We start from the raw sequence: 14,172 nt of genomic DNA on the forward strand, positions 1-14,172 counted from the left end.
CATTCAAGTCAGAGAGCATGCTCAGCCAAGGGCCAGGTATCTTCCCATCAGCCCACCAGCCTCCAGTGGAGGCTGATCAAAGCTGCAGAGGGCAGGCAGCAGTTGCCCTATTACAGTGGTCCTGCTAGAGGTCAGCCAGAGAGGCTGCTGTCACCAGGACTCCGGTGAGAGCAGATGGACCTGGGATTGTGTGCACATGGTGAAGGGGAGTATAAACAAACAACTGTGGAGACCCTGAGGGGGTAACAGGGACCTCTGGCAGCCAATTCTGTGGGGTTGGGGGCTCTGATGGAAGAAAAGCAAGAAGTACAATTCTTCTCCCAGGCTCTCCTGCTGTAAGCATGTGGAAGCTAAGCAGCTGAGGAGGAAAGGGTAGGCGTCCCCTCCAGGGCGCCATTGCTGCTGTGACTCTCAGCGGTCAGAGCCCCAGGCTTGAAGGGTTAGTTAGGGCTGGGCCAGCAAAGGATCTCACAAAGCTCTCAAGCTCCCTAATGGTTTGCTTTATGCCCCCAAACCATCCCCAACCTCAATTCACTCTGCCAAAGTAAGTACATTTTCAAGAGCCTCTTATTCTTTAAAGCTCAAGTGAAATCTGAAGTAAAACCACTAAAATTACATTGGTTGAGGAGCAGAGGGGAGGGTAATGCCCCTCCCACAACAACTGTGGGCAAAGAACCCAAGAGTGACGGAGGCTCCAACATTGCTAACATTCCCACAATGGAGACCCAGCCCCTCTGAGCCACTGGAGACACATGGATACTATTTTAAAATCCTTAACAAGTCATGGGCTGCCTATTAACTCGAGGAGATGATGTTTTCAAGCTACAGCAGGGGAATGCCGGACATAGCTGCTCCTGGGGGGCCTGCTGCCTCCGTCTGCCTACAGGCCCACCCATCTGCTGCATCAGCCTCCAAAGGGGGAGCGGGGGGCTTCCCACCTGTTGCCTGATGGATTCCTAAGGCTGGAGCAGGGGCGGGGTGAGAAACAATGGTATAGGGAGGAAGGGAAATCACTCACCAGCTCTTCAACCTCCATGTCATCCACAGGTGGTGCCTTTGGCCGAGACTTCCTGGCGGGATGCGGCTTCTTACCTGGCCGGCGTCCCGGCCTCGCCGCAGGGGGGATGACACCCTGCTTGCCCCGGACAGTCTTTCGAGGTCTCACTGAAATAGAAAATAGAGAGTCAGAGCCGAACAACGGAGGATGAAGAGAACAAGTCTATGAGATGAGACCATGTGGTCGAGCAGAGCATTGGCTCTCTCTAGTTCTAAGATGCTCTTGTTCTCTCTTGCCCTACCTGACAGGATACTTTCAAGGTAGAGAAGCAGATGAATGGATACCTTTCACCAACTGCCAAAGACCTTCTAAGAATTGTTTTGAAAGACAGTTCCTTCAAAACGGCCACTCTATCCTCACGCTGTTCATAGCTACTCCCAGGAAGGAGACCTCTGAAGGAGTCTGTGGTAAGCTGACACACTCAAGAGAAGAGACCATTTGGTAACAGGCCAGCCTGGAATTCCCAGAGCCTAAGCTCAGCCTTTGTGTGTCCTTACACATGAGGTAGAATCTGGTTGTAGGGGATCTCTGGGTGGCTCAGAGCTTTAGCACTGCCTTCGGCCCAGGGCGTGATCCTGGAGTCCTGGGATCGAGTCCCACGTCAGTCTCCCTGCATGGGGCCTGCTTCTCCCTCTGCCTGTGTCTCTGCCTCTCTTTCTGTGTCTCTCATGAATAAATAAAAATCTTAAAAAAAAAAAGAATCTGGTTGTAGCAGTTCTTGCCTCATAGTTTCCCAAGTAATCTTCTGCTCACCACAGCAATCTTCTCAGAGAAAAGCTGATACCTACTCAAAGTCTTCCTCACTGAATCCAATTCAAGGCTCACCTTGATCCTGTCCAGGATCACCAAAGGGAGAATAAGGAATACAAAGGCCACCAGGATGACCAGTGTCTCTAGGTTTACAATAGGTACTCGAGGTCAGGCAAACCAACAGTTATCAATATGTCCTCAAGGAGTGATGCTCCGTAAGGATTAGCTTAAAACTTCTCCACTAAACACATTTTCCCTTGAAAGTAGGGAGGGCCATTTGGACAGATACAGGGGTATAAGGAGCCAAGGACACAAAGAATCAATAAACAATGTTTCATATTCTACTTCTAGACCCTGATAACCCTTCATTGGCTATTTTACGGTCTCTAAGCTCAAGACCAGGCTTGGAAAAGAGAGTAAGAAACTGACACCAAGGATGAAACTCAAATTGCTAGAAACAGCCACCAACCCAGGGCCCTCAGTTATACTAGCAAACTTCTTCCGTGGCTTAAAAGGTAGAGTAGACAAAGGGCTCTCAAGTACCAATACTTCCCAGATCCTTTTGGCAGATAAGACCCTAGAAACCTGAAGAGAACAATTCTTGGAAAGACAACAGTAACTAGCAAGAGGAAAGCATCCACTTCTCTGAAAACAAACAAAATGAGTCTATGTCACAATCAGAATTTATTTCCTGACCACCTTATGTTCCAATCATACTCTCCACCTAGCAGATGAATTCTCTTCATAATCTGGGGTTATGGATAATGGAGAGATCATGCCTAATGAACAAACAAAAGGAGTCCTGTAGGAATGACAGAAATTAAAGTATCCCACAAGAGGCCTGCAGGATTGGGAAAGCAGGGGCAGGTGTGCACACCCAGACCCCTCATATTTTAGCAGCACCATTGCTGTAAGACAGGTCACATCAAACATCTTCTTGGACTCCTTATAACGAAGTCTGAATGTTCAGAATGCTATGATCTTGGAAACTGTACTTTCTCTTCAAAAGCTCATCAAAATCATGATCTGTGCTCTTTTCTACTAACCTAAAAGGAAAGGTATATTTTGCAAAGGAGGAGGCTGTAAAAGGCTAGACTACAGGGCTTTAGTTTTTTTTGGGGGGGGGAGGGGCGGAGGAGGAGGGCCTTTAGGTTTAACCATGAAAATGACTCATGAAGAATGGCCATGAGAAAGTGAGAGTCAATTAGGTTAAGTGTACCAGGAGAGCTCCCCCCCACTCCGCCCCTCATTCCCACAGGCATCTAGCGAGAAAAAGATCTGAACCTTCGTGACAACCACCCTAAGCCATGACAAAACTAGTTTTCTCTTTTCAAACTTGCAAAGCTAGACCCCTGCAGACTGATGAAGAGAAAGATCACTGTGACCAAAGGAAAAATAACTTCTTTAACAGCAGCACTGCAGCAAAGGTAGTACCTCTGTACCACTGTAACAGAGGAGAGAGGGCCTAGGCCTTCCTTACCCATTGTCCCTACACACTGAGAAGCTCAAACCAGCAGACTCGTCCTAAACACACTTGGGGCCTTGACTTCCACTAAATCTCAGACCAAATGGACCTACATAGGGCTGATATTCTTGAAACCAAGTCACCCTACTTCCCACTAGGAGGATGGTTACATGGCATCTTAAAAATCCATTCAAAACCACGGCACTGAGGGGCACCTGGGTGGCTCAGTTGGTAAACCATCTACCTTCGGCTCAGGTCGTGATCCCACGGTGCTGGAATCAAGTCCCGCATGGAAGGGAGGGGGGGTCCCCTGCTCAGCAGGGAACCTGCTACTCCCCCTGCTTATGTTCTCTCTCTTTGTCAAATAAGTAAAATCTCAAATAAATAAATAAATGAAACCACAGCAGTGGAGTCACTCCATAGCCACAACATGAAAGAGAAAGAAGATGGGTCTGATGGCGACACTGGGTGGGGGTCTACTGCCAACCAGTCTTCCCAAGTCAGTTTGGAAAACTGTGAGGTCAACTATGAGGGGAAACTGAATACTTACATCGAAGACCAGCCACCTCATAATCCTCTTCCTCCACTTCCTCCTCCTCTTCCTCCTCCTCTTCCTCACTCTCATCATCTTCACTGTCCTCAGAGGCAGACTCTTCAGTGTAATTCCTGTGGGGAGGGAAAAGCATGTAGGGAACGTGGTCCTAGGCCAAAGTGGTCTAAGAAAGGATGAAGTTCTATAAGGATCCTCTTCACAGACTGGGCAGATTCAACAACAAGGGGAGGAAACCTGAATGGAGGCCAGGACATGGGCAGCAGCATGAAAGCCTAAGCTGCAGCAGCATGCTCCCTCCACCAGGCCCCAAATGCTCTGGATAAGACACCAACAGCAACAGAAATCAAGACCAAAATTCAACCTCTCCTCACGTAAGATACAAAACCCATTCCTTTTGTCTCATAAAAATCGCCCAGATAATGTAACATTTCAGATATTAAAAGCTGTTCCCAACTCTGAGGTGCACTGAAAGGATAAACACCCCAGACAGGTGTTACTCTACCTTGATGGCCCCTTTCCAGGAGCGGAACAGCTTGCAGATGACCATAACATCAAAGCAATGGTAATCCCAGCTCAGAACAGCTGGTCCAAAGCCCTGTCATTTCAGGGTAGTGTGCCTTACTTGGCTCCAAGTGCAGCTGGAGCGGAGTAAGAAATAACCGAGTAATGCTGTTAGATGGGGTCAGGATCAAACAGCTCTGCCCTCTCACAGACCAAGCCAGAGCGCCGATAAGCTGCCCTTTCACAACCTCAAACTGCAATGTGGAAAACAACGGTATTACCTTGGCAAATATAAAGCATCTTCTCTTTACAAGGCCTCTATGTTTGGCCTTATTGGGATCAGAGTGAAGAACAAAGCACCACCTCTGCTCTCGGGACACTCCAATCTCATGGGAAGACACTCATATGTGAGACTAACCATGGAGGCAAGATGCACCAAAACACTTAAGAGATTGGACACTTGGTTGGAACACAGAGGAGAAACAATTAACCTTAAGAATATAAAAGTATTTCAACAAAAAAGCAGTGAAATTTTAAGTAAGCCATAGGCGATTTCCTCAGTTCCAGGGAGAGGGAATATTCCCAGCAAGGAGGAAAGCCCAATAGGCAAGGATACCAATGAACAGTCTGTACCAAGCACACAACACAGGAATAAGGGCTCATAAAAACAGTACTATATAAGTCTCAAAAATCAGGCCATGGAATATGGCCTTTATTCTAGAGGCAATGGAAAGACAAAAGTTTCAGGATAGTGACATGAGATTATCTTTGCCTTACATAAACCATTCTGGCATCCCCAGCAAAGTGGGACAAATAAGAGGGGAAGACATGAAGTAAGGAACTGAGAAGCCACCAAAGGAGCCTGGATGGGAGATGTAGGAGGGCCAACTGACAGAATGGACCATGGAGAGTGAGCAGAAGGGGACTGACTCAGAAGATGTCTGGACACAGAACTGATCATATCTGGCAAATGAATGGGTATAGAAGCAGAAGGAGAGGAAAATGTCCAAGTTGACCCCAGAGTTCTAATCGTAAGGAAGGAAGGTCATGAGTTTCGGGATTTTTAGCAGGAAGTAGTTGCAGAAGTAATTAAGAAGGGGGCAAAGTAGGGGCGCCTGGGTAGCTCAGTTGGTTAAGCGTCCGACTCTTGGTTTCCATTCAGATTGTGATCTTGAAGTTGTGGGATTGAGCCCCGTGTCGGACTGTGCTCAGTATGGAATCTGTTTCAGATTCTCTCTCCCTCTCCCTCTCATTCACTCTCTCGCACACTTTCTCTAATAAATAAATAAAATCTTAAAGGGGGGGCAAAGTGGAAGCAAAAGGTAAAGGGATAAAGGGAGATAAACTTATTTGAGAAGAAGGTATGATCAAGAAGATACAGAACATGTCTGGCAGTGAAAACCGGAAATGTCAACATCAAACTATAATGAAATCAGAGCCCTCTGAGCTCCTACTGTAATATCTCCAACAATTAGGTTCTGTTCACAAACAATGAACTTAAAACTCCGTAGAATCATTCAATTTGAATAACTAAAGCTTAATTATAACAACCTTTTCATTTGTTTTTAAGAGAAGAAATTCTCACCTGCCACGGGAGTTGCGCCTGGCAGTAGCAGGCTGGCAAGCTGGGCACTGCCACTCACCATCTGGTACCTCGTAGAGGGCTGGCCTCAGACAAAACAGGTGGAAGGCTTTATTACATTCATCACACAAGATCAGTTTGTCATCTTCACCTGCAAGGAGATAAACTTGTAAAGCACTGCTGGGAGCACAGCAATGGTCAGCAAGCTGTAACAAAGAGCCACTCACCCTCAATTAACACCAGGGGGAAGCAAACAGTCTAGCATAGTGTAATCGTATTTTAAGAAACAGTGATTTTTCTGTTGTTTTTTTTTTTTTTTTAAGAAATAGTGATTTCTGAAAAGAAACCTAGCAAAGGGACGCCTGGGTGGCTCAGTGGTTGAGCGTCTGACTTTGGCTCAGGGCATTATCCCGCGGTCCTGGGATCGAGTCCCGCATTGGGCTCCCTGCAGGGAGCCTGCTTCTTCCCTCTGCCTGTGGTCTGCCTCTCTCTCTGTGTCTCTCATGAATAAATAAATAAAATCTTGAAAGAAAGAAAGAAAGAAAGAAAGAAAGAAAGAAAGAAAGAAAGAAAGAAAGAAAGAAAGAGAGAGAGAGAGAGAGAGAGAGAGAGAGAGGAGGGGAGGGGAGGGGAGGGGAGGGGAGGGGAGAGGAAAAGAAAAGAAAAGAAAAGAAAAGAAAAGAAAAGAAAAGAAAAGAAAAGAAAAGAAAAGAAAAAACATAGCACAAACTAGACTATTGGTAATTTAAGATTCAAGTCTTCTGACATATCCCTAAAACCTGCTTGGCCTAGGAGAGGACAGTTAAAACATTTACAAAGTAGCAGCAAAAAAACCAACTCATGGCAAAAAAACCAACTCAGGGCACCCCTGGTGGCGCCGCCTGCAGCCCGGGGTCTGATCCTGGAGACCCGGGATCGAGTCCCGCGTCGGGCTCCCTGCATGGAGCCCGCTTCTCCCTCTGCCTGTGTCTCTGCCTCTCAGTCTCTCTCTCTGAATAAATAAATTTTAAAAAATGCTTATTTAAAAACAAACAAACAAACAAACAAACAAAAAAACTCATAGCAGAAAAGGTCACTATTCCTCTCCCACTAAAAAACGAATCCCCCATGAAGTATTACATTTCCTGCCCATCCTTTTCCTCAATCCCCAATGCTTCCCAATTCATATCTGATATAGTTCTCTTAAGCGATTTGGTATCAAAAATGTACCGAACTGACCCGACATGGTCACTTCCCTCTCCAACCTTCATTCTGAAACAGTGTTTAGAGCAACTGATAGATTTTTCATAGGTCTTTCCATCCTTGGGGATTAAATCCTAACCTACTTCACAAAATCACTTAAGCCAATGAGAAGTCAATCGCTTGAGTGCCATTAGTCATGATGTTCCTTTTACACAGCCTCTGAAAGCTGTGACCATTAAAGATTCTCAAATGCCTTGCTCTGTAGGACTCAGCGGCAGTGGGCACAAACTGGAGTATTCTTCCCAGTGTTAATACTGCCCTCTGCTGGTAGACCTCTTACTTCACGGATGACTTAAAAACTCCAGCGATTAAAAAAAAACAAAAAACAAAAAACAGAACTCCAACGATGATAAAAACAGATGTAAAATTTTAGGTTAATTTTGTTCCCTGTAGAAAATTTAAACATTGGAGAGATAAAATGCTCTTATACTCAAACATGAAGAACAAAGGGCTTACTTTGACTTACTGTCATGTTATTTCAAAGAGTAGCATTTTACAGACTTCCAGAAGAAGGTAGCCCCACTACACTTCAAAGTTGTGTGCACAGACTTCTTCAGGGGAGAAAATATCTTTGGAATGGAAGTCCTAGTCCCTATTACACTCAGATAAGCAACACTGATCTATATATACCTTTCTTTCGACAGACTTTGCATCGAGCATTTTCTGCTGACATATCCCACTTGATACAGGCATCAAGCATCCCAAGTAGAACATGCATTCTGGAAAAAGTCTGAGCTTCACGGATTGCTGTCTTCCATTTTTCCAGAGCAGATGCAACCTAAACAGAGACAAAACCAGGTCAGCATTACTACAATGACCTCAACCATATGAGGTCATTCATATGAGGTATGAAAAATGTAGATTTTTCACACAACACTGACAGAGTATGCACTTAGAGCACCAGAAACAGGGGAAGAGGTGAGAGGATTCTGAGTATATTTACATCCTAGAGCTTCTCCAGCCTCCTAGAGCTTCTTACCCATTTATTTTACAGAAGAAATCAAGGCTCTAAAGAGTGAAAAACCTTGCCAAACACTACACAAAGAATTAAGTCAGGGGTGGTGGGTGATCAGAGACCCATCTCTTCTAGTAAAATCCACTTAAAGAGTCAATATCATTTAAAAGCAGAAACACTTGTGTAAATGCTAGTGTGCAACCATGTCCTCAGCTAACACAACTTTGGTTAACAAGATGTTCAGTTTCTGCATTATGTGCCATAATCCCAGATTACAGGGCCTGGAAATTACAGTAAATACTATCTATAAAGCGTTCTACAACACTTAAAAATATTAAATACTGATATGAAGCATTTCTCTTGACTTTATCACCAACTTCTAACTAAGTGAAAATCTCAGAGCCCAGGGCTTAGGCTGACTTTCTGGGCAGTTACTTTCAGCATAATAGGCAGTGTCTCCTCCCATCATCAGAAAATGCAAATCAATTCAGAATTACCCAGGGAAAACACAGGATTGGGGGAAAAATATAATCAGGAATTTCAATAATAAACACAACTAAGGAAAAATAGAAATGGCATTTTAGGATAATTAGTTTATCTGTATTACTGTTTCATTAGTCAAAAGGTGATTTTTTAGGTCTTTAAAGCATTTCTTGCCTAAATGATTAGGTAAGCATCCATAATAAACAAATGCCTCTATAGGGGTTTATTCATTCTCAGATAGTCAAAAACGCAACAGAGATAGACAAGGTAAAGCTTAGGCCCTCCCTACGGCAGAAGCTGAGAGATGAGGTCATCCCGTCATCATCTATCTTATAAGGATCAAATGGCTTAACCCAGTCCTACCTGAATTATAGTTCAGGTAGCAGCTCTTACAACTTGGCCTGCTCAAGCTAGCAGACAGTACCACTGATGCACTTCACTGCCCTGCCCCAGGCAATGAGGTCTATTTAAAGTGATATAGTCGTCCTCCTATAGGAAGGCGTAGTTATGCTGGAAGGCCACAGGCTTTATTTAAAATAGAGCTGTCAAGGGACAGAGTTGAGCTACTTCTGAAGCTATGGTGTGAGGGTTGAGAGAGAACAAAAGCTGCCCTTTCTCTTTCTTATGGAAACAGAGAGACATAAAAAGTCCTGTGTGTGTAAATTCATAAATAACAAGAACACATAATACAGACACAACAAAATTCTATTTAAGAGGCTGCTAAAACCCTAGTGGAATCTGGCTCTTTCCTGACTCCACAACCTCCACTGCAGATATTTCAGTATCTGCCCTCAAAATACAGCATGATTTCTTTTCCTCCCCACTCAGAGCTCCTCAGTACACTATGAGGGTCCACAACCACAACTCATCTCACTGGCTTTCTCTCTCAGAGCAGTGGAGAGTTGACATGATGATAGGTCCTTTTACTGCACTAACAACCCACATTCCTTCAATGGAATATAAATTTTAAGATTTTAATTTCAGTCCCTAAAAAGAGTGCCTACTGGCAACAGGCAGAAAATGGCTAACATGAGCTTTACTGTCCTCTAGTGGACACTCAGATGCACACAAGTAGTCAGGAAAAAGTCCTATCAGCCAAGTACTGCTTTTTACACATTTCCTATAAACAACTGAACCAAACTACCCTAACAGCCATATGACCAGGACTATATATTACGGCCATGCTCAGAAATCTGTGGTTCAAGGTCTGAGCACTCAATAGGGCATCCAGCCTCATTAAAAAACAAAACAGAGCAGCCCTGGTAGCGCAGCAGTTTAGCACCGCCCGCAGCCCAGGGTGTGATCCTGGAGACCTGGGATTGAGCCTCACGTCAGGCTCCCTGCAAGGAGCCTGCTTCTCCCTCTGCCTGTGTCTCTGCCTCTCTTTGTGTCTCTCATGAATAAATAAAAACAAAACAAAACAAAAACTGGTGGCTCAATGGCTTAAGCATCTGACTCTTGGTTTCAGCTCAGGTCACAATCTCAGGGTTATGAGATAGAGCCCATGTCAAGCTCTATGCTAAGCACAGAGTCTGCTTGAGATTCTCCTTCTGCCCCTCCCTCTCTCCCCTCTCTCTGTCTCTCTCAAATAAATAAATCAATCTTAAAAAAGAAACCTGAGAGATCTTGGAAATAAGCTTATTTAACCTCATTTTAATACAGATTTATTGAGATATAATTCATACGGTAACAAGTTCACGTAGTAAAGAAAACAATGCGTTCTCAAATATTTGCAGAGCTGTGCAACTATCAATGTAATCTTACAGAACATTTTCATCACGCCAGAAATAAACCTTGTACCCTCTAGTAGTCATTCCCCATTCCCCACCCTAAACCATCACTTCCCCAGCCCTAGACAACCACTACTCTACTTCTGGTCTAGAGATTTTCTTCTTCTGGACATTTCACATAAATGTGTGGCTTTTTGGATTGCCTTCTTTGACTAAGCATAATTTTTCTAGGTTCATACACATTGTAACTAGTAATAGTACTTTATTCCATTTTAATTGCTGAAAGTTTTTCCATCGTATGGATAAATCACATTTTATCAATCCACTATCAGTAGATGGACATCTGGGTTGTTTCTATTTTTTTGGCTATTATAAATAATACTGCTATGAACATTTGGGCATATTTGTATAACCTTCATTTATTATTTTGCCCAAGGTCTCATAGCAATTTGGTGCCAGGTCTCCTTCACATCTCTAGATCCCCAATACTAATGCTTTTGATATCATAGGTACTAGTATCCTGTTAAACCCACTGAGCTATCCACCTAGACCAGCCTAGATTCCAACCAACCTCTAATTAATTAATTAATTAATTAATTATGATAGTCACACACAGAGAGAGAGAGGCAGAGACATAGGCAGAGGGAGAAGCAGGCTCCATGCACCGGGACCCTGATGTGGGATTCGATCCAGGGTCTCCAGGATCGCGCTAAACCGCTGCGCCACCCAGGGATCCCCCAACCTCTAATTTTGAGGGCAAAACATAAAGCATTCAAGATTTGAAAGACCATCCTAGTTTCCTACCATTGTACCATTGGAAAAAAATTCCAAACAGTCCAGTACATTAAAACAAAAACCCCACACTATATTCAAAGACACTGGGTTTTTTGTTTTTTAAAGACATTGTTTTTAAAAACAGATGAACAGTGGCAACTAAGTTTTGACATTCAACACTGGTGATATCTGGTAAATCCTGACTGTCTTACAACACTGGTAGGAGGCTAAACACATTATTCTGATGAAAAACTCAAAATCTCTAGCATGTTCTGGGACGCTTGGGTGGCCCAATGGCTGAGCCTCTGCCTTCAGCTCGGGGTGTGATCCCAGTCCTGGGATCGAGTCCCACATCGGGCTCCTTATGTGGAGCCTGTTTCTCCCTCTGCCTATGTCTCTGCCTCTCCCTCTCTGTCTCTCATGAACAAATAAATAAAATCTCAAAAAAAAAAAAAAATCTCTAGCATGTTTAAATAAAGATGGTCCCTATGGAGAAGTGGGTGTAACAGAATCAAAGAGAAGCCAGCTGATATGCAAAGTCACCGTTAATCCCTTTACTAACAGTAAAAAGGCAACATCCTATCTTAGCAAGGATAGGACAAGGCTTCTGACCATATTCTTCCACAAGAGAACATTTAAAATGGAAAAACAGATAATCAGCTTGTCAGGACAAACGCATACAAAGTAAACAGAGAGCCTAACAGAACCCAGGATTTTGCCAAATTATACAAGGTCTTTCCCACTTGATGAAAAAAAAAAAAAACAAAAACAAACAACAACAATGGAATAAACCTTAAGTTCGAGAAACAATCTACTTTTGTAAGTTAGGAAACCGAAGCCCAAACTAAAGACTGATATTAACTCACGTAACCACCTAGTGCCAGCTGAAAATGCTGGCCTATGTTAAGTGGAAACCTTCAAAGCAAAGGACAGTGGAAAATTTCAGAACTGTGGCAGAGTTGACCTTTGGTCGGGAAATGCAGGCAGGGCATAATGCCATTTTAATGGAGAACATCGCTGAACTACTTAGTAGGCAACCTAATTGATTTTCCAAGAAACTCTTCCATGCTTTCCATTTGTGTACTATGTGTCTGGGCCCCAAGGTTAAACCTGCAAAGTGCTCAGATTTTCCTCCCCAATCAAACTAAGAATGAAGTCTCGTATGACAAGCTAAAAAGAGGTTATTTTGCTATGGGGAGGAGTACTAAAAAAGAACTTAAGGAGAATTCTACAGCCACTACTTCCCAATGAGAAGAAAATGTTACTGGTCAAGAAATGTCAAGGAAAAGAGCACATCAAGAAAAGAGACTCTTCTGGACAAAGTTAAAAACAAAACCTATGCAGTGCTTGGCAAGGCTAAAAATGATGCCTAATGAAGAGACTTGGCAGAGGAGACTATAAACTAATGTTAGACTTTATCTGGAAGGTGACCTGCATGCCATGTAGCCATTAAAAGGCAAACGAAGGAAGGGAGAACCCAATTCCAGGATGATACTGACATGTGTCCAGCCTCTGGATCTACGGTATGAACTGAGAGACTCTGACCTAACTGAATCTTAGTTCTCTGCTCTGCTTACCTCCCACCCAGAAGGACTCTCATTTCATCATGCATCACCTTGGCCATGGGAAGAAACAGGGAACATGACAACAGTGTACAAACACTTGAGGAGCTTTAGACAATAAAATCACTCTGAGTAAACTCAGAGGGCAAAATAAGAAGCAGCTGTCAATGACAGAAAGTCAATCTCTGCTCAGTCTAACGAAGCCTATGCCCCCTTCCATGATCAGATTAACTCCTACTATCCTTCAAAACCGGCAGACACATCTGTTCCTTGGGAGTTTTCCCTACTTGCCCAGGTGTACCTGACAGGTAGACTGAGTCCTGCCCTCTCTCATCAGGACCCGTCAGTCCACCAAAACTATCCGTCCTAACTCCAACAGGACTCCTGGAGGGCAAGGACATCCGAACTCCACTCATCACTACAACTGCCAGACTCACCATAGGACTGCCCAAGACAAGTCTTTACCAGCTGGTTGTGAAAAGAAGGAAGTAAGAGAGGGGAAGAGAGAAATCAAACACAGGGGAAAGTATTCTAATGGGATAATGCCTGGGACCCCTCCTTAATGTAGTGGTTTCAAATTCTTTTCTTCGTAAACTTTTTTTTAAAAAGATTTTATTTATTTATTCATGAGAGACACAGAGATAGAGAGAGAGAAAGAGAGGCAGAGACACGGGCCAAGGGAGAAGCAGGCTCCATGCAGGGAGCACGACGTGGGACTCGATCCTGGGTCTCCGGGCTGAAGGCAGAGCTAAACCGCTGAGCCACCCGGACTGCCCTTTTCTTTGTAATCTTAGCAGAAATCTAATAGACAAAACAGAAAAACTGAAGCCGCTAATTATTCTACTAAAGACAAACCAGAGACAACATAACATTCATCAGCAAGGAATCAAGGCACTAAGAAAACATACTATCACATAGATCTATATGGACTGAAAGGGGGGAAACAGACTGTATGACACAGACCATTCCATTCTGTAAAATTCCAATAAAACCATCTTCATATGCATACAGAAAATACACCAAACTACCGAAGAGTGACTTTGCTGGGGAGGAAAACTAGAATGGGAGTTCTTTTCTACTTTACTTACCTCTCCCACTGGGTTTACTTACAAGGAGCATGTTATTTTTAAAACTTAAAAACCAGAAAACTGGATAGCCACATGCAAAAAACTGAACTTAGACCCTTAGTTTACAAATATTAACTCAAAATGGATCAAAGGTTTAAATGTAAAAGCTAAAATTCTTAAAAAAAAAAAAAAAAAAAAAAAAACCATAGAAGAAAACAGAGGGATAGGACATGGATTTGTGACGCTGAATTTGGCAATGACCTGGTTGTGACACCAAAAGCAGAACCAACCAAAGAAAAAACAGGTAGGGTGAACTTCATCAAACTTGAAAAATTGTCTATCAAAGGATGTCATCGACAGAATGAAAAGGCAGCTCACAGGATGAGAATATATCTGCAAATCATACATCTAACACAGGATTAATACCCAGAACATATAAAGAAACTACATA

The 14,172-nt window shown here is 43.5% G+C and overlaps 1 protein-coding gene across 1 annotated transcript in view; it reads right to left on the reverse strand.

Annotated features, from left to right (window-relative positions):
* BAZ1B (bromodomain adjacent to zinc finger domain 1B) overlaps window positions 1-14,172 on the reverse strand; it is a 67,819-nt gene that overhangs the window by 1,888 nt on the left and 51,759 nt on the right. The window contains exons 14-17 of the mRNA XM_072837449.1: window positions 7,781-7,928; window positions 5,912-6,059; window positions 3,823-3,938; window positions 1,019-1,164 (exon numbers count right to left, since the gene is read on the reverse strand). Of these exons, the coding sequence (XP_072693550.1) occupies window positions 1,019-1,164; window positions 3,823-3,938; window positions 5,912-6,059; window positions 7,781-7,928 (558 nt within the window). The remainder of the gene's footprint in view (window positions 1-1,018; window positions 1,165-3,822; window positions 3,939-5,911; window positions 6,060-7,780; window positions 7,929-14,172) is intronic.

The sequence above is a fragment of the Canis lupus genome, chromosome 8, assembly GCF_048164855.1.
Source record: "Canis lupus baileyi chromosome 8, mCanLup2.hap1, whole genome shotgun sequence".
Classification (NCBI taxonomy): Eukaryota; Metazoa; Chordata; class Mammalia; order Carnivora; family Canidae; genus Canis; species Canis lupus.